The 21,335-nt window shown below is 43.4% G+C and overlaps 1 protein-coding gene across 1 annotated transcript in view; it reads right to left on the bottom strand.

Moving 5' to 3' along the window:
* The window catches only part of snd1 (staphylococcal nuclease and tudor domain containing 1), a 157,493-nt gene that overhangs the window by 11,817 nt on the left and 124,341 nt on the right, over positions 1-21,335 (bottom strand). Inside the window, exons 19-21 of the mRNA XM_077593846.1 lie at positions 6,289-6,430; positions 651-777; positions 273-342 (exon numbers count right to left, since the gene is read on the bottom strand). Of these exons, the coding sequence (XP_077449972.1) occupies positions 273-342; positions 651-777; positions 6,289-6,430 (339 nt within the window). The remainder of the gene's footprint in view (positions 1-272; positions 343-650; positions 778-6,288; positions 6,431-21,335) is intronic.

Below are 21,335 nucleotides of genomic sequence, written 5' to 3'. Positions count from 1 at the left end.
TCCCGATTGCTGTGATTATGCACTTGAATGAAGACATTTGATTAATAAAAGCAGGGGAGCTGCAGAAACAACAACAAAAATAGTGTTGGAAAACACTTGCTTAGTTTGACTAAATTTTTCTCATATAAAGCATATTTAAGACATAAAAATGCATCCAAGCACATTTTAAGGCAAAGAAGGTTTCTGAAGAAGTCATTAGTGCAACTTTTATAAAAATGTGCAATGAACGTAACCTTAAAACGGTTTCGTTCTTTTCAATTTCTATCACTCACATTGCCGTAGTCAATGTAGAAGACGTGCACTTTGGCCGGCGACTCCACTTTCTCCACTCGTGCTCTATACCTGTAAGACAAAATATGTTGGTCATTATTCCTTTTCTGCTTCAGGTTTGCGTGTTTTTCACATCTCTGGTCTGAATTGTTTTTCGTGTTGGTTCCATAATATCAAAGACTGATTCCAAGTCTTGCCCAACCCACGTTAACCGTATGTAAACGTGTGCGCCAAGCCAGAGTTGTCCAACAAGGCTTGTGGCAGGCTGATTAGGCCCCACAGCTGTCTGAGCTCACAACTAGAAACGAGGTATAAATGAAGTTGGGCATTCTTCGAGGGACACAAAACCACAGGCTTGGATGGCTTCTCTAATGACATACCATTCGCCGTCTTCGGCAAACTTGGCTATGCAGAAGTCACCGCGGCGGGGCGCAAAGGAACCTTCCACAGGGGGTTGTGTAGCGATCTCTGCTCTCATGGTGGCCATCAGATTCTCCAGGTGGACTCCTAGTGGAGAACAAAGACTCAATCAGACACCTGGCACAAGCTAACAAGACAGGCAGGTTAGTCAAGAAGAAAAATATCCTGGGGTTTCAGTTTGAGAGCTAAGCTAAGGACAACCCAAGCTTGAGGATCCTTTTCACCCCATCACTGAGAATTGGAAACCTTCTGAAGAAATACAAAAGTATAGCGTAATAGTGGTAATGATACAGATTTTTTTAAGGTTTGGACGGTATCCAATTTAGTCGCAAGAATGGACTTGATCCAGTATTCTCGTGAGTTTTAGCACCGTTGCGATTTTCAGCTGATGTAATTTAAAGCAACGGGCAAACATGTTGTGATGTGTGTTGTGTATGACATCTCTATAGAAATAAAAAAATATTAAGAATGCGTCATGTAATATTTGTAAAGAAAGCATTTCTTGAGCACCTACCAGCATGGACCCCATTATTACACAAAATATGATTCATAATTTACTTATTGCATTATTTTTAATGGTTTAAAAATATAGGTCACGGATCAGTGAAACATCATCATCAAAAAAACTTGAAAAAAACGGCATAGGGTGGGATATCAAAATGCATCACCCGAAGAAGCTTGTCAGTGTCCATTTGTCGGAATATAAACGGGTGATTAGATAATTCCCTTCGGAAAACATAAACGCATGACACCAGAAGTGTCAGTCTAGCAAGTACGGCAACATCTCTTCTTTTAAATCAGACAGATTAATGCAATGTAGTGTTTGTTTTTTAAGACGCACCGAGTGTTTACTGGGGTCACTTGCAGCAGTAGCGCCGCTTCATTAGCACCTTGAGCGGGGAGCGTAAGCAAATAGATCCGGGGTTATCTGTGTCAAGACAGGCGCGATGATTTTATTAACCAGAAGGATAAATGCCAATTGTGGTAAGCAAGGATGGGGAGCCATTTTGAATAATCTGGCTACCTCAAGCTTTTATGGAAAAGCTACAAACCCTTTGATTTATTGGTCCCTCTAGGGCAACCCTAGTCTTTGTGGCGTGTATATTTATGGATGGGTTCATATCAGTCGTATTTTGAGTCAAAAAGGGAAGACAGGAGCCGTAAGAGGGTGCTCATTGATGGATAAATATGCAGACAACTAATGGATGAATGTTATTTTTATGCAAGTGCTGATTTAAAATGGGTGCCTTGTAACTGAATTTTTGCCTCTAGACCCAAAACAAGACAAAGAACTAAAATGAAAATATTGACAAAGCTTGTTATGAAAGAAAAAAAAACAAAGTTAGGGCACACGTATGGGCCACAACTTCTGCCATCAATTTCAGGTTGAGTTAACAGTGACCAACGCCTCTTGGAGGTCATAAATAGCTGGCGACTTGACCGCCAAACGCTAACATGATTATTATAGCCGCGAGCGATACACTCAAAGGCCGTTGACAAGCGTCACCGCGGTTCACCGCCTTCAACGAACCGATTTACGACCTTTCGTGCGCTTTGGCCACTTTCTGAGTCGAGTCCCATCATGTCCGCTCTGACCATAAATTCATCACACTCGATCCCGGTTCATGACATCACACGTTTGAGACGGCCGGAAAAAATGGATACTGCACACTGTAGATTCCAAAATTGTTAGTACACCTAAAAGGCAAAAGTGGCATCCCGTCAAATGCTTGCTTTCACGTGCAATGAGTTCAAAGACTAGGTGCTGCTTGGTCTGTATTATGCACACTTCGACCTTTTATGCGCGGCTTCTGTTTATTGCGCAATGAAAAAGGCCCCCCACTCCCATCCTCCTCCGGGCAGGTAGTTCTTCAGAAGCCAGAACGTTTCCCGTCTTTTCAATCTCAACGGACATCTTGAGGGCATTTATCAACTAAAGATGCAAAGCCTGTTGCTCCCTTTGCCCTCTTGTCTTATAAGAATTATTTACCTGCCTTTGCTGTTTAGGTTTTCATACATGCCTTTTTATCAAATTCCATACGGAGAGTGGCAAAAGGCCAGACGAATATCAAATACGAAAAACTTGGAAAGCTCCATTTTAAACTGAAGATACTGGTGGCTGTCTCTGCTATTTTTACTTCAAATGTTGCAACCAACGGTAGTTTTAAAATACCATTAGTTAATTGTTTTGATATTTGTATTTTGACTAAGTCATAGTTAAGTACAATAAGTCTTGAGTTATTTTGTTTCTTGCCCCCTGTCTTCTGCGCATTGTTTGCAATTTTGTGACTCACTGTTGGAATAATCTGCCGCCAGAAACCCTTGCTTGTCAAATATTCATCACTAAACTGCCCAACCAGTTTCATGTGCTTTGAGGACTTGAAGAAGGCGTTCGACCGTGTTCCCCGGTGTGTGTGGGGGTACTCTCGGAGTAAGGGGTTCCGGAACCTCGGTTACACGCAGTCCAGTCCCTATATGACTGATCTCTGATCCGCGTATCCGGCAGTAAGTCGGATCCGTTTCCAGTGGGGGTTGGACTCCGCCAGGGCTGCCCTATGTCACCGGTGGCCTCATATTGCATCCGCTTTTTGCTGATGATGTGGTTCTGTTGGCTTCATCAGGCCGTGATCTCCAACTCTCGCTGGAACGATTTGCAACTGAGTGTGAAGCGGTTGGGGTGAGAATCAGCACCTCCAAATCTGAGACCATGGTCCTCAGTCGGAAAAAGGTGGCATGCCCTCTGCGGGTCAGGGACCAGGTCCTTCCCCAGGTGGAGGAGTTTAAGTATCTTGGGGTCTTGTTTACAAAGGAGGGAAGAAAGGAGCGGCAGATCCACAGGCGAATCGGTGCGGCGTCTGCAGTGATGTGGACTCTGCACCGGTCCGTCGTGGTGAAGAAGGAGCTGAGCCAAAAGGTGAAGCTCTCTATTTACCGGTCGGTCTACGTTCCCACCCTTATCTATGGTCAGGATACAAGCGGCTGAAATGAGTTACCTCTGCAGGATGTACGGACTCTCCCTTAGAGATAAGGTGAGAAGCTCGGTCATCCAAGAGGGGCTCGGAGTAGAGCTGCTGCTCCTCCAGAACGAGAGGAGCCAGATGAGTTGGCTTGGGCATCTGATCAGGATGCCCCCTGGACGCTTCCCTCGGGAGGTGTTCCGGGCACGTCCCACGGGGAGGTCACAGGGCAGACCTCGGACACGCTGGGGAGACTATGTCTTTCGGCTGGCCCGGGAACACCTTGGGATACTCCCAGAAGAGCTGGATGTAGTGGGTGGGGAGAGGGAAGCCTGGGCTTCCCTGCTGAAGCTGCTGCCCTCGCGACCCGACTTTGGATAAAGCGTAAGAAAATGAGATGAGATGAGATTTATAGCTGATGCAGCATCTAATACTAGTACTGCAGGTAGCTTAATATGAACACTTATGCCATTAACCAGGACAGACGTCCAATCACCTGGCGATTTTCATCCTCCTGCTTACTCATAATTTACATCAATTGTTTACTAGTGGATGGAATGGACTTCTATTGTTGTCAATGGCAGCCAAAGAGGCAAACACTTTTTTTTCCTACTTTTTTTAAAACGACAGTGACAGAAAAGTGTCAGTTGCTCCTTCCTGGATTTACGCACCCATGTCTGTGGAGTGTGCAAGGTCACCGAGATCTATGAGGGTCCCTCTCTTGACAGTAATTACATAGAGCCAACGGAGAAAGATCAACAACAGGGGAGGAAGAAGAAAAAAAACAGGGGGAGGTGGCGATAGCCCTTTGAAGAGGAGATAATGGTGTGGGGAGGAAAGTGAGACAATGCCAGATAAATGTGTACATTAACAGATAAAGAGGCTTCCAATGAACTGAGGATTAAGGAACGTAACCCCTCAAGTTTCCTGGAGCTTTGGAGGAGGAAAAAAAATGTTCGTAACGTGAAATTAATCACTTATCGCGTGTGTGTAAAGATAGCCATGCAGGAAGAAAGCTGCACTTATGAGTTTTTAAAGGGTAATAATTAAAATGGGGAAAAAGGACGGAGTTGCGGGGGGTTCAAGCGCACAGTTGGCAAGACCCACTGACAGTAAAATGTTAAAGTAAAATGCCCAGACGCTTGGCAATCACTAGGAAATAAAAGCGCTGGGGTTATTTGGTGTCTATTCAAGTGCAGAAACAGCTGGGAAGCCTTTTCAGGTATTCTGTATCAGTGTATGTTCCTTATAGTTGGCATAAATTCAAATTATTGTCATGCCCTGAAGATTTTCTTCATTTTTTTCAACATCATATGGAATGCAAAAACTGATGACTTGCTGTAAAACAGGACATTTTAAATCTCTACTCAGTGTCACATGTCACTGTAATGTAACCTAATTATACAGCACGGCGCTTAGATGCTGTGATTCTACAACAATGCTTTGATGTGCTCTTCAAGGGCTCGCTATGACTTAATACCGCTTTGAGCGACCGTCAGCAAAAAGAAAGCGAACGAGAGAAAAAGATGGATGGAGGGACAAAAGGCCAGAGGATGACGGATCACTACTCTCTATCGACAAAATCTCGAGCATGAGTCTGTCCTGGAAGAACCACTGAAGAAAGGCAAAAATAACGCAAAAAAGGCCAAAATAACGGGAAAATGGCTGCTTCGGAGCAAAATGTCCGACTGTCTTTTGTGTCCACATCCTAACCCATTTGAATGGAGAGGGCTGGGCACAAATGTCGAACATTACTGGCAGGGTCCTGGTTCAAAGAGAACGGACGTCTATTGCCGTCGATGAGTTGAAAGGGCTTTGAGGGCTGAGTTGACAAAGACTGACCAGGTTTCTGGGTGGAAAATGACAGATTCCTGGCATGACCTTGGCAAAATTAACAAAACACTGCTTCACGAGGCTCGTCATGACAAATCCTGTCCCCTGTGGCAAGCGACGCTGCAGCAACGAGCCCCTCAACTTCCATTGAAGTTCAGGTACTGCATGAGGGGCGGAAACACCTGGAGGGGAGCGGATGCCTGGGCTAGATGTGTTAGCTGGAGGCGTTAATCACGGCTCGACTGCAAGATGATGAAAAGACGATCAATTGCGTGCCCACAGTTACTCGCTATTGTTTTATTAAAACTGGCCGAGCAATTCTCCGTCTGAAATTGAGTCAGTTTGAAGCGCTTGTCAGCTCAGGTTGAACCCGTTCCCAGGCATTGCAAGCAAGCACATAACAGAATACAAATGAAATATGGATCTCAGAGGATTGGAAATCATGGCAATTTATGGATCGATAAGTGGAAACTGAACAACCGGTGAGTTTTGCGTGATCGGACCTAGAATTCGTCTATTGGAACGGCCAAGGGCAGGAGGTGTATATTACGTGTGCGTTCATTTACGTGAAAACATACATCAGCTGCTGTGGACACACAGGAACAGGAGGGATTGTTAGCTCTCCCGTCACAAGTGACAGGAAGAGACGGGGTGATAAATTCCAATCATTGCGTTGCGATAACAACAAGCGAGATGTCTGTGACTGCTGGAAATTGTGGTTTATAAAACTGCACTGGTGCTTAAGGCAAATAAAAATAAAAGGAGGGTATGCTATTTCATACACGACAAGTCAAGGACACCAATTTACCTGTCTCTACATCCTGCGTGTACAAGTGCAGCGTGTCGGTGATTTCTGTGACATACACCGGCCTGTATTTGGCAACGCGCTCCTTCTCCTCAGAGAGATGCACCACTTCCTCTTTGGGCTTCTCTTCATAGTTGGCCCACACCTGTAACACACAAGAAATATTACATTTAATAAGCCCATTTGGGACAAAATATACTCTTTGGCCTTGGAAACCATCTACTAGGAGGGAATGAGTACCAGCTCAGATCCCCCTTCTCTTGTCTCCACCAAATTACTGAACTTTTTACACTACACCCCGAGATTAAACGCGTTGTGGCCCATCACGCCACTACCGGCGAGAGGATGTGTGGCGCACATAGTTGCTGCGAGTGCCATATTTGTGACGGAAACCTCATTCAATCCTGTCCTTACCTTATATGGTGTCAGTGCCCCTACTTTTAGTGTCTAGTACCGCTTTCCCCCCACCTGTCATTTCTCTTCCCTCGAAGGGGAGACCAAGTCTGTTTTTTGCCCCCCTCTTTACTGTTCATTTCACACTGTTTCTGAGGCACCATAATGGCGATTTGGCAGGCAACTTGCCGTCTCCCCTCAATGTAGTATGTGATGTTTCAAGTGTCTTGCTCGGGCTGTATGTGGAAGGGCATTTCGTCATTTACAATGACAATAAAGAAACCTTGTACGCAGAATCATCATGGCAGGAAATTGAAAGCCATCTTAAATGTCCATAAATGCTCCCATGACCTAAAATGTGAGTACACAGATGGGGATGCCATGTTTCAATGATAATTACATCATCCATTTTGTTTTCATTTTGAAAATCTCTTCTTACACCTAAAATTGAGAATTAAATACCATTTAAAAAGTTTTAATAAAAAGTAAAATGAAAGAATGATATTTAAAAAAATACATCAAAATAATTGAATTTTTACTATTAACTTGTTGCTGTACATCAGCAATAGACATCTGATTTATTTAACCTGAATGGACTGTTCGTGAATGCTCTGTTTCGAGTGCCACTAACGCCGATCCAGTCCAAACAAATTGGACATGTAGAGCCGTCAATGGCACCCGATGAGTTCAATGTGCAGCCTATGAAGACAACACATGATAGGAAAACATGAGTGGCCTTAATTTGATTCAAGTGTATGTGGGAAAACAGGTTCCCAAGTCAAGGTTATGTGTCTTTTGGCTTTCCAGAGAGAAACGGAAGGGCAAGAGCCTCATTAGGGGGAAGTGCCTTGCCGGCGGCTATGTATCAAACCGCACAGATGCCAGCTGATGTGTGTGTTTACTGTACAAAGAAAACAGGATGGTGGGTGCTTGTTAAGGCTGAATGCAGTGGCTGTGTACTCATCTTCTCAAGCAGGAAATCATGTGGACACTAAAGGGGAAGTGAAAGTGCAGTGAAAATGAAGATGATCATTTTTGTAGGTGTGTTCTCCTGTGCTATGGTATTTTTTTTTTTCTTAAAAATTACAGTAGGCATTGATATTAACAAGAGAGTAATGACCACTGGAAATGAGCTGCCGAGGACGGCTGGCCAGAAAACACCCTTTTTGAGGCCTGATTATTGCAGCACAAACAAACATTGAATGAAAAGAGTTTACAAGAGTTCACTGGCAGTGAATGAAGCCTTTCACTTGAAATACATTGGGCATCCATCACTGTCGATGGCAGCCAAAGACGGGTGCGACTTAAACTCAGGTGAAATTAATATTCCGAAATAAAAGCAGAGTTGCCAACCTCCGTCGACCTCATTTCAGGACAATATAAATCAAACTGTTATCATGTTTTTACATTAATTGAAATATTGTTTTTGTAAACTATTGAAAAAGTACAGCGTAATGAAAATAAGTTTATCTTTGTGTTTGGGTCCTTCTACATGTGTTTTACAGTAAGTAATTCCAATGTGTCACGCTGAAGTCGCACTTGCATGTTGTGAAATGTGCAAATGTCGGTCCTTTTGGAGACGGCTTCAGAATGGGATATTTCATCGAATGTGAACCAATAAACTTTTGCAAGTGTCTGGGTTACTTATAAGAAGTTTCATCCAAATTGCCATCCATTTTGCACTTAACCCGAACAGGCATATTGATAAGACTTACCAGTGCTGTGTAGTATTCCTACTTCCTTTAGAACAACCCCAGAAATGATAGGATTTGTTTCAAAATAAAAGACTGGTGGTTTAGCCTTAATAACACTTCCCTTATGAACAAAAACTAAAACGTAAATGTTAAAGCGATCGATTCCGAATCGATTGCCACGCTGAAATCGCGCAAGACGAATCATTCATCAGAACTTGTAACTCGGATGATTCACAATGGACTCGTGTTACCGAATTCTTCCGGTTTACAGTGCAGTTGAATAAAGATGGCAGAAGCCATAGCGATGGTGTGAATTTCGAGGCATTTAAATTGGAAATTTGGTACTTTTCCAAAATGGTTGCTTAAAAAAAAAGGGAAATTTTTGGGGGATTTTCGGAGTTTAGAGAGGTTGTCCGGAGTTTGCATTGCATTCCCGGAGAAACTCCTGAAATTCCGGAGTAGTTGGCAGCCCTGTAAAAGGTATGTTAATCAAGTAAAAAGAAAGATTTGTTTAAGTGAAAAATGACTCAAATACAATTAACTTATCATTAACAAGGAGTATCCTACAATTAAGTTGAAAATGTACCATGTGAACTAATGAGAGAGAGAAACTGTGCGCGTGCGCACGCACGCGCACACCCACACACGAACACAAAGTGCCCAAGGCTGATGACCTTCCGTGAGCAGTCAACCATCCAGGTTGTTCCACTTGAATGTAGGTGTGTGACTGCTCCTCTACAACTGCAGCCAAATGCTCCAGCCAGTCAGCCAGCCAGCAGTTGTAGACAGACAATGTCCGGAAGATGCACAAAAAGATAGACAAAGAGCCAGAAGGCTGTGGGGGAAAAGATGGCGGCTGCTCCGCTTGCCCTTCACAACTCCTGAATGACAACTTAATGTATTTTGACGTCCACTGCTGCCATTTCGATGGGTAAGTGGGCATACTTTTTCGGCTTAATCATCTCAGCACTGCAGTGGAGGCGCTAATCTTACACCTCTGATGCCAGACTATAACACATTTCAACAGCAGGGATATCATCAAAAACAACAGATGAAACTTTTTTTTTTTGCACAAAGTGTAAAGTTATTATGGCAACCTCAAAAGTGAACAAAAGATTTCATTTTCTCATAAACTTGCAAAAACACTTCTTGGCAAAAAACTGTTCAAAGTTTTGGCCGTGAGTTGCGCGAAATATTTTTTTATATGCAAATGAGTGCCGAGATACGAAAAAAGATCCAAGTTACGAAATCCCCCAAAAGTAAATGCATTTCCTCATTCGTTATCTTATTTTGAAAATATTGGCGCGGATGCATTGATTCTCACTTTAGAACCTCGCTACACGCTACTGGGCTCTCATTGGGAGATACGAAAAAAGATCCAAGTTACGAAAATCCCCCCCAAAAGTAAATGCATTCCCTCATTCGTTATTTTATTTTGAAAATATTGGCGCGGATGCATTGATTCTCACTTTAGAACCTCGCTACACGCTACTGGGCTCTCATTGGGTGTCTCAAACAACCCTCCAGTCTAACTCCATCATCAAATTTGTCGATGACACCACTGTGGTCGGACTCATCTCAGGAGGGGATGAGTCGGCCTAAAGAGATGAGGTCAACAAACTGTCTTTGTGGTGCTCGGTGAACAATCTCACACTGAACACCACAAAAACTAAAGAAATAATCCAGGACTTTCGCAAACACAGCACAGATCTGGCCCCACTCCTCAAAAATGGAGTATGTGTAGACAGGGTCCAGTCCTTTAAATTCCTGGGGGTCCACGTCACGGATAAGCTCTCCTGGTCTACAAACACCACGGCAGTAGTAAAGAAGGCCCAGAAACGACTCCATTTCCTCAGGGTACTCAGGAGGAACAACTTGGACACTAAGCTTCTGGTAACCTTCTGTAGAGTCACTGTGGAGAGCATCCTGGCATACTGCATTAGTGTGGTACGCTGGAACCACGGCAGCAGACAAAAAGGCCATGCAGAAAGTTATTAACACTGCCCAGAAGATCGTCGGCAGCTCTCTGCCCTCACTGGAAGACATTGCCAGCCCTCGTTACCTCAGCAGAGCCAGGAACATCATCGGGGACCCATACCACCCTGGTCACAATCTGTTCCAGCTGCTGCCCTCTGGCAGACGCTATAGGTCCCACAAAGTACGGACAAATAGGCTTAAGGACAGTTTTTTCCCCACATCCATCAGGACTCTAAACTTGCGGTAACACAACACACAATCCCTTCTGTGTAATAACTTCGGGGTGAGATAATATGAAAAGACGTTTTGGGCGGTGATCTGCCTCCTACTGGCTGACTGAAGGTAAGTGAAAGACAGTGAAAGGTAAGTTATCCGCTCGGGGGGGTGATGCGATGTATCCAAACGGCAGAATGCCAAATTACAAGTCCGAATTTATCACTTATTTGGGTCTTTTGCCGAGAAAACCCACCTTATGGAGGAGCACTACCAATTTTGTCATACGCAGTTTCTGGGTGTGATGACAATTAGGCTTTTGTTGTTGATGATGACGACACGGCCTATGTCCGATTATTATTATTATTGTTATTATTATTATTATTATTATTATTATTATATCTACGAGCACTGGGCGGACTTTGCATTTCCACAACCGCTTTTTTCCCCCACGTTGGTCTACATTTACATACCAGGTAAACAATACTATGGATCGGCAGAGTTTTGCAAAGAAAAGGCGACCGTTGACAATGGACATGAAACGCGAAATAATTGAAAAATATGAGTGTGTTACCGAGCTCGCTTGACCCTTTTGTCTGCTTAAACTTATGTTTGGAAGAAGCTGTGGCCATGTGCCTTCGATGGACTCACAGTAGACAATAACACTTCATGTTTCAAGATTCTCTTAGGGTTTTTTTTTCCACTGCCGTTCGTCGTTTTGGGCATGTAGTTTTTCTTGGAGGAAGCTGTGACTGCTGAGTGCCTTCGACTGACTCAGTCGAGCCTCAACCTGAACCGCACCCTGCGGTGTGCGAAATTGTGTCGCAGGGGCAGGCGAACTGTCAACAGAGCAGGAGTTAATGCAACGCTTGGCTATACGCAAGCAATTCAACGAGAAGGCGGCCGAGGAGGAAGCAGCCACCATTCCAACAGCACAAATAAGAAAAAAATAAATAAAACGGACGAGAAACAAACTTTCCAACATCGTGGAAAATAACATCCTGAAAGTCTTCACGAGGCCTGCGATCGCCCACTTTGACGACGTTTGTCTTGTGCATTTTAGAGACATTATTAAAAGTTGTCAAAGGCAATTGTTTTTAGATAGATTTTTCTCAAAACGTCTGTCAATAAGCACCGCCGAAAGGGAACTTAAATCCAAACAGGTAAGAAGCAAATAAATAAAATTAGTGAAAAATTAGATGCCGAAGAAATCATTGAACAGATAGACATAAAAAGGTTTTCAACTGAGAAAGCTGGCATTGAATAATCACGTTTCAGCGATTGAACCTTTGCTTTCAATCCTCCCGGTCAAAATAGATTGGACACCTATCACCGTCAATGGCTATCAGTGAGTTAACACCTAAAAATAAATGTAAAAAACCTGATCTTTTTACCCAAGCTCTTATTAACAAATGAAAGTGGAAGGATTAAGTTGTCCCCGCATCCTATGACTTTGTAATTTGAATTAGGAAAATATCTATGGATAAATGAGTTGTATTACTATTTTTTTTACAAGACAAAGAAGAGTGAAAGCCTTTGGAGATGAGTGTAAACAACAAGTGGGGCCAAGTGCAAATTAGCCATTTGATGCTGAGTGAGGCCTCCTCGAAAGACAAGCACAGGTGTGGCGAAAAGATGGGCACAGATGGGTGACCAAGCGCATGACGGAGAAAGGTGGAGGCCTGTTTGAGCGCTGATTAAAAGGAGAGTGTGTGCATGCCTGTGTGGTCTGCTTAAATAAAATAAAAAATAAAAATAAAGATCACCACTCCAAAAGTACATGATGCTCTGTGCTTCAGGAACAAACAAACAGCAGATTTAAGACAGTGTTGTTCCATCAAATAAAGGCCAATCTTTGAGTTGACTTCAAATGAAAGACTTGAACTTCCCATTATGATGAATAATGTCCGTTCAAGGAAATAACGAATGCATTACAAAAAGAACATCGCACGCTCCTAATCAGTCAACGGTGGCGTGTCTTATTTTAAATGAACGGTCATGCACCGTACAATGCAAAGTGATATGTGCGACATCAAACTGAGGACGTTGAAATTATCGCGCTCACCATTGTTCATTCATTATCCAATAGCACTTTTGAGAATAATTGAAATCAATAAGAGCATGTTATTCATAAGAGTGCCCTTGTGAATCAATTTGGACCCTTTAAATCCCTAATGAATCCTCGCCAGAGAAAATGGTTCTTTAATTCACGAGAAGATACTTTTCTTTCTGTCTCTTCCTTGTCCACACGATGCCTTTTTTGGAGAAGGATGTTCTAAAAAACACAGTATTGAGGAACATTAAAATAATCTGATTGGTATATAAAATGGGAAGCGGCCCCATCACACCATCACATGGGCGTTCTGTATAAACAAAAGAACACAAAACAGGGGGTTAAGTTGACCATGGAATTTTACATCAGAGCTGTAAAGGGCTCAGGACGCCTCAGGGTAGAAGATTTTTTGTTGTTGGGCCTTGTTTTCCATTTTGAAATAAAAAATACTTGACATATCTGTTAAAACTGTCAGTATAACCTGACAGTGATGATATGAGTGACATGGATTTAGATTAGACTTGTTTTTTTCTCCTTTAGTCTAAACACTATGGTTTCCTTTATCAGGTATATACCAAAACAGCCAACCCATAAATTATTGGGGTAGGAAAAAACTGATACGACACTAAAAATGGGGTGAGGGGTGGGTTTTGGGTTACAGTATTACAATCACAACATTAAGGCCAAGGAGAGCCCAACCGAGAGCGTTTATGCCGAAAAAAAGGCCGCCCAGAAGGTTAAGGGGGGTTTTGATTGTTCAGTAACCCAAACGCCTCACCTTGTCATGGCGACTTGAGTGAGATTGTGTTAAGGGTGGGGACCCGACGGTTGACCGAGGAAATGTGATTTCCAGTAAATTGGTTAAGCTTCCTCGCTTGTATTTACGTATAATAGGCCTTGCAATTCATACATTCACACAAACATGCATGCGAGCAGCCTTGGGGGCGATGGGATCTGACGTGAAACGAGCGTTTGCAAAGCTAGCAAGGCCGGACAGCAAAGCAATTGCTGCACCCTGCACAAAAGTGCTGATTGAAGAACTGTAAAAATGAAAGAAGCACGTCTGCACTGTATTATGGTAGTGGAACTAAGTTCAGGGAAAATACTGCACACTGTAATTTTTCAGGCCTGGTTCACTAACGCTGAACTGATTTCAGAATTCAGCCCGTGGAGAACTCGCTAGGCGGCCCGGTGGCACGAGTGGTTAGCACGTCAACCTAACAGCTCTGGGGTCCTGGGTTCAAATCCAGGTCATGTTCATCTGTGTGGAATTTGCATGTTCTCCCCGGCCCTGTGTGGGTTTCCTCTGAGTACTCTGGTTTCCTCCCACATTCTAAAAACATGCATGGTAGCATGCAGATTGGACATTCTCAATCGCCCCTATGTATGGGTGTGAGTATGAATGGTTGTCCATCTCCTTGTGCCCTGCGATCGGCTGGCCACCGATTCAGGGTATCCCCCGCCTCTGGCCCGGAGACAGCTGGGATAGGCTCCAGCACCAGACGTGACCCTAATAAGGATAAAGCGGTTCAGAAAATGAGGGATGAGAGAAGTATCTAGCACAGGGTTCTCAAACTCAATTTACCTGGGGGCCGCTAGAGGCCGAGTCTGGGTGAGACTGGGCCGCATCAGGATTTCCACAAGAAAAGCGCTGATAAAACATTCCAACGTTATCAAATATCTTTATTTTTTAACAAAAAATAATGAATTAAATAAATTAACTTAAAGATGAATAAAAAATAAATCAATCAGTAATAAAAAAATAAAATAATAATAATGAGCATACAGTAGATATACACTGGCTGGCTAAGTAGAGAAAACTAATATTTTTATTCCGTTTCAAATGTCTGTATTAACAGCTCTTTAACCTTTAACTTTCTGAACTTGAATGGAACATTGAACATGAAATATTCTGAACATGGCTTCTCTTGCCTACTTCTTGCTGCTAGAGACCTGGCAGCGCTTCTTCTCACATAGCTGAGTCACATTTGGCTTGAGGGAGGAAGCAGTGGAGACCCTCAGTAGAGCTTGACGATGCTCATCAGTAAGTCTGGACCTGTACTTGGACTTATTGAAGTTCAAGGTGGAGAAGAGCTTCTCACACAAGTATGTGCTCCCAAAAAGGCACATGGTCCGCTTGAACATTCGGGAAAGTTCAGGGAAGCTGGGGGTCAACTCTCTCAAAAATTGCCCAAGCTTGTCTGCTTCTCCACTCACCTCACTGAACTTGGCTTTGAGTGCAGAGTTGCACTGCAGGTCAATGAGCTCCATTTGAAGCTCAGGAGGGGCATCTTGCACATCAAAGGAGAAGGGGTCCACAAAAATTTGAAATGTGGCTTTGTGTGTCTTGAAGTCTGCAAATCTGTGATCAAATTCCTCCTGTAGCTTTGAAATGGCCTCAACATACTTCTCACCACTGAATGGTGTCCCTGCATCCACGAGAGCCTTGCATGCTGGGAAATGGCAAAGGTTTGTCTGAGAGAGCTGGGCTTTCCATAACACAAGTTTAGTGCAGAATGCTCTCACGTTGTCATAGGCAGCACTGACAAGTTGCCCCTGGCCTTGTAGCTTCTTGTTCAGTACATTAAGCTCATGTGTGATATCAACAAGAAAAGCCAAGTCCATGAGCCATTTGTGATCACTTAGCACAGGAACAGCAACCCCGTCTATCTCCATGAAGTCTTTTACTTCTGCTCTCAACTCAAAAAATCTCTTCAACACGTTTCCCCTGCTGAGCCAACGTACCTCAGTGAAGTAGAGCACATCCCCATATTCTGACTCCATTTCCTCTAAAAAAGCACGGAACCTTCTGTGCTTTAAGCCCCTGGATCTGATTTGGTTGATGCATTTCACAACGACAGACATCAAATTGTCAAACTTCAGGCATCTGCTGCTCATCACCGACCTTTCTCTTCACGGCAGGCTTTGAAAGAGACATCTCTGGGGCTCTGTAATATGTGTTTCCACTTGGAATGAGTCTCGGGTTGAACATTAACTTTCAATCGCGTGGGTCTGTGGCGCATGCGCACTTTCGCTCTCCGATCGTATTGGATTACGGCAGTTCTCCGAATTTCTCAAGTGTCATGTTAACGCACTTACTGTTAAGTTTCAGTTTCACTCGCGGAGATGGCTACAGACACTGACACAGGCTAGATCACGGATCATGGTGCCTCATTCAGTTCTATGCTGACAGCAGCGGAGGAGTGTGCGCGCCGAGCGGAATGAACAAGTGTCATTCATATCAATCTTGCGGGCCGCACGAACATTAATCTTTCATATTAAGACGGGGGCCGCAAATTATCGTCCCGAGGGCCGCAGTTGGCCCGTGGGCCGCGAGTTTGAGACCCCTGATCTAGCAGGACCTTCACACAGGGTTGTTTTCTTGCACTTGCAACAGACTTAACAGAAATTTGCATGACCGAAAAACCGAAGAAGTAGAGTAGCACAGACAAAAATATAAATTTAAAGCAAAGTCTTCTGGTCAGGAGACGGCATGTTTAGTTGTGACAAAAGACCCTGTATATTTGCCACGTTTGCTCCGTATAATTTGCTTTAATTTCCACGCGAATAAGGTCTTACATTGCCGTAGGGTCAAAGTGAGGCGGACACCGTGACAAAGTTGCCTCACCAAATCTCCTTGACGGTAAAAATACAAATTCCGGAGACATTTTCAGAGGGCCTCTGTAGGTAAGTTACGAACCACCCGGTTACGGTTGCTTAACAGAAAAATTATGTATTAAAAGAAGCACTAGGTGGATGCTCGATAGCTGGGCATGTATACCATGTAAGGGAGAAAAGACAAGATGTTCCTCTCATTTTCATATCACCACCAGCAGATGTGCTTACCATTGAACCACTGGCTTACGAGGCTCATATGAACTGAACCAACCGCACGACACGACAAGAGTTCACAAAAGAAATTGAAGGCTGAGAGACAACCGGGAGTGATTGCAACTTCCTATTCTTTCTAAATTGACACAAATAGATCCACTTAGGTGTGTTGGTGGGCTTTTTGGGAGTCTGAGCAGGTATTCTGAACAGTACCTGGCTGCTGTAATGAGTGTATGCCAAAAGAGGGCATGGCGTTACCATGGAAACAGGACATGTTGCTACATTTGGAATTGAGGCAATGGCTGCACACTAACTTAACACCTTTAACGGCATCCTCAAGGGCACCTTATCATCAACAAAAACAAGACAGGTTGGTTGAAAAAGCAGGCAAATGTAGCCTGTAGGTGAAATGTGCTAAAATACTGAGCATTGTATTCAAGAGTTAAATATTAGTTGTGCTCTCATTTAAATAAATGTAGGACCAAGAAAGATTGAAATATTTAGTATATTTTTCGAATAAGTGTGCAATCGATTTTCTGAAAGTTGAATGGTCACGTTATCAGGTTTTACACAAGAGCTCAGATGACACTACAGGGAGAAATTTCATTCTTCCATCTATTTCAACTTACATTTGCATGTTATGCTGCACTTCATTTCTTTCTTTGGTTCTTCTGGCTTCTTCTGTTAACTTATGAGCATCTCACCTGGTTAAAAATGATCCGTGTGTCCTCAAGCGGATCGTTCGTCCGAGACAGAGTGAGCTGTTGGATTCAAGTGATTACAAAAGAGGACTATCTCAATGCGGCTATGTGTAAAGTATGCAATTTAAGGGATATAAATCAACTTTTTAATTGAGGGAACTCTTGCTCCCAGGCTGCCGTGGTGTTTCCATGACAACTGCCTTTCCTGGGGGCGGTTATCTGGCTGGTTCTTGCTCGCACTTAACCCCCCCCCCCCCCCTTCCGAGGAGGACTCCTGATCATTTTTCTTTCTGATAACCCCTTCTGCGGATGGGATAGCAGGGTGGCATGGTAGCCCTGAAGTTCATACTAATCGTACAACGGTGAGGAAAGTGGATGGAGACACAATGAAGGGGTGGAAAACTATACTGCATCAGATGAAGGGAACCCAGAATTGCTTTTTCCATCTGGAACAACTTTGTCCGAGTGACAATTGTCCCCCAAAAATTCGTATCGTGACTTGGAAAGCAAGATACCATCTTTTTAACTTCAATTTATGGTTTGTTGTCTAGGTCAAGGATGGGATCGAAGAGCTGATACTCCGATCACTAAACAACATGCTCCACACCCACACGCCCAAAATCAGGACCAATCCCGTAAATTGAACGGTATTGTTTCAAAGAGTTTTCTTTAATGCCAGTGTGTCACTGGCATTAAAGAAAACTCTTTGAAACAATACCTACAATAATATCAAACGCTTGATTGGCGTATCACCAATCTTGCGTTTGATACGGGTAACGGGCATTTGTAATTTCAAAAACCTGACAAAAACTAAAGATGAAATAACATTGCAGACTGGTAGAGTAGAAGTAGGATTTTTGGAATTGCAGAGATGAGGCTCAGTTTATGTAACCGTCTTTCCCCAAGGCGTGAGGGTGAGAGGGAGCCTGTAAAATGCACCAAAGCGCGCGCGCACACACACACACAACAAAGTGTTCTCTTTCTCAAGACAGTTTTTCAGTAACCCATCCAGCCCAGGAGCTGTAACAAAGTGGAAGTAGATTGACCTAAATTCAAAAGAACATTCCATTTTGGGTGAAAATTCCCATCAGCTAGGATCTTCTATGGGAATTGTTGCTTGAAGGTTCAAGATTTTTGACGGACGATCTTTCGGCTTCCAGTCAATCAGTCATATTTATTTTCCCTTTGTTGCTTTATAAAGCAGACAGTCCTTTGAACAAGAACACACCCATTCTCAATTAGGGAGTTCGTCTAAAGCGGTCTGCTAAAATTTTAACAACGTCACCCACATCCTTGAGTTTGGTGATACACAGCCGCAAGCATTAACATGGTGGTTGGAAGCATGGGGAAGAAAAACAACTCACTGATTAATACTCGGCGGACATCTTTGAATTTGGACTCTAAAATGACAGTCTCAGGAGGGAACCTCCTCCAATTAGGGTTTCATTGACATGTCTTGTGCAGTTGAGTTCGTAATAATATAATGTTTATGGCGAGTCATCAAAGTTGAATAAAAGAGATATTTCTAGCCTACAAAATCTTAAGTTTGAATTTGAACTGCGCAAGAAACATGGTTGAAAGACTACATTTGTGGCTTCTTGAGATCCCTTAGTTTTTTAATTGTTATGCCACATTTTATGAAGCCAAAAGAAAGTGGTTTTGAGGACTGAAGTATTTTGGAGTTCAAGCCGGATCATTATTAGTATGAGAAAGTCCTCAATGGAGAAGAAACTGTGATTTTAAGAGGCCCCTAATGTATCAGGGCACTTTGCATTCATCTCACATTCAAGAGCATGTGAGGTGAATGGCAAGAATAATAAACAGGGGGCAGGGGTAAAATGGGAAATTTGGGAGTCCGACTGGAGGGCACACAATGTATAGTCACTGGGAAAACAATTACTGCGAGAGAGAAGGGACACAAAATTAGGTGCATTGTTGGCGATAGGCATGAAAGTAATCCAAATAACTGATGAAAAACTAGCATTCCTCTTCTGGCCACAAGAAACGACCTGGGAAGTGCACGATGAGCCACTTAGCATTCTGACAGGGGCCACAAGTAATGAGCTCCGTAATTAGAATGTGGTTTGAGAATGATCACTCGTCTTGAGAGCATGTTAAAAATAAGGTCTTCAAAAAACAAATGCTGAATATTTCTTAAGATGAGAAAGGAAACAGCCTCTCCTTACTTACAACAAAGGGTTCACGACAGCAGGTCGCAGGCATACAAGAAATGTCCAACTTGTTTGAAGAACAGGGTTAGGGTTGCTAAAACCATTTTCATGTTCCCTTGCATTACACAAGAACTACTGGTGAAGACAACTACAGAGTCGATGGCAAAAACACAGAAGTCAATATTCGGGCCACAATCGCATATCTTTCAAAATGAACATCAGGGGGAGTCTGTCAATCAAGCGCAAGAATTTCCATCACTGACAACGGACTACTAGATTAAAAAACATAAAGCGTAATGTCCTTGCAGAATGAGTTAAAAAATATTAGATTGTAATGGGACCACTGAGAAGTTGTAAGTATTTATAGGCCACTCATTGATATTATAATTAGAGTTCATACTGTACCAATTTGATCATTCGGAGAAATGATGTTTCCATTGCCTCAAATAACAAATTTTACACTGAGATGAGATGGATACCATCTCATCTCAGTGTATAAGACCAGAGGCACAGCATGACATCTCCAGTATAACCACCCATTTGTTAGCTTCTTGCTGTAATTTGGACATAGAGTTGTCAGAACTTCCACTGCACACAAGAACAACCACAGTGGAAATTAGCTTGTTATTAAAAAAACATATTTTCATGCCTTGATAGTGAAAAGGTCGATTCAAGCTGGGTCATCAAAGTGAGGCCATGGGGGACGAAGTAGCGGTCAGAGTTGGCAAACTCAGTAGAAAAAAGTCTCCCAGGAGAAACAAATAATCACTGCGTGTCATCAGCGTGCGTCCTTCACACTCAGAAAAAAGAATAGTGTTTTTCACAAGGCAGAGTGGCGTAGCTCAGCATGTGCATATCCACCATAATACAACGTTGCATGTCATATGGCATTATGTTCTCTGGTGCTCTTTCACCTCTTGTTTTTCTGCAGAATGGGGCAATGAGGGCTAGAGGCATTCGCGCACTAATGAACGAGAGGCAGTCGCAAATCTGCCTCTGAGGACCCCGGCCAAGAAGTCAGCGCAAAATGCCAAGGACATGGTGGTGATGCATACGACGCAATGAGAGGCTCCCAAGAACCATATGGAGTGCTGGGGACACAAGGGGACCTCCGTGTATTTCTGGAATGGTTTCTTTGTGGCTGGATGCGTTTTGAAGATGACACAATCCAAGCCGGCGTGTAATTCTGCAACTTGTGCGCATGCATAATTCAACCGTGCACAAGGTAAAGCCTGCCACCCCATCCTGCGTCCTGCAGGTCGTATTCCCCCTTGATCACGACGAATGCTCCTGAATGGCCCTTGGCAGGTGATTGCCACATGAGCACGCCATGGTTCACGAGGGGTGGGGGGCTACAGAGAGACCACAGATCTGCTGACACGGGGGAGTATGAGGATAAATATGTGGAGATGTGGTGGTGCGGGTGCTTCTCTGTCTTCCTGTCACCGCCCCAGGGTGTAGAGGGTCAGGTGTGCCAACTACACGGGGGTGGCCGCCCTGCAGAGAGCATCTGCACATGTTCCATGTGGCTTTGAGTAAGCAGAAAAGAGACAGCTCGAGCACTGTGCGCGCTGGAAATCATATTATGTAATATGTACGATAAGCATGCGTCAGCTCTTGCTTTTGTGTGGTCAGTGGCTCATTTATTCAAGACGTGACACACTGAGACCTATTAAATACATGCGCTGTGTCAATTTACAGACGTTGTGGAGCGCGTGCTGAGATTTGCGAGCCATCCCCCTTTTCTGGAAAGGTCAAACACAGGTCATCTCTTTCATCATGATTGTGACTACCCTGCAGGCAACAATGTCCTATCATTCGGCCCCGCAAAAAGCCTGAAATCTCCATCTTGTGAGGTCAAATGTTCATCCAGCAACTGTGTTACCATTTGCTAGTCTCAATTCTAGAGAGACAACAAAATACTCAGGCGCTTTTGAAATATAAGTCAAAATCCTCTTCCCTCAAATTGACATTTCAAACAAAAATTACTTCCTGTGTGTTCTCTATCATAAGCTCT

This window comes from Stigmatopora argus, chromosome 23, assembly GCF_051989625.1.
Source record: "Stigmatopora argus isolate UIUO_Sarg chromosome 23, RoL_Sarg_1.0, whole genome shotgun sequence".
NCBI lineage: Eukaryota > Metazoa > Chordata > Actinopteri > Syngnathiformes > Syngnathidae > Stigmatopora > Stigmatopora argus.
Note: the sequence above shows the minus strand (reverse complement) of the source record. Positions and strands in the feature narration are given on the sequence as shown.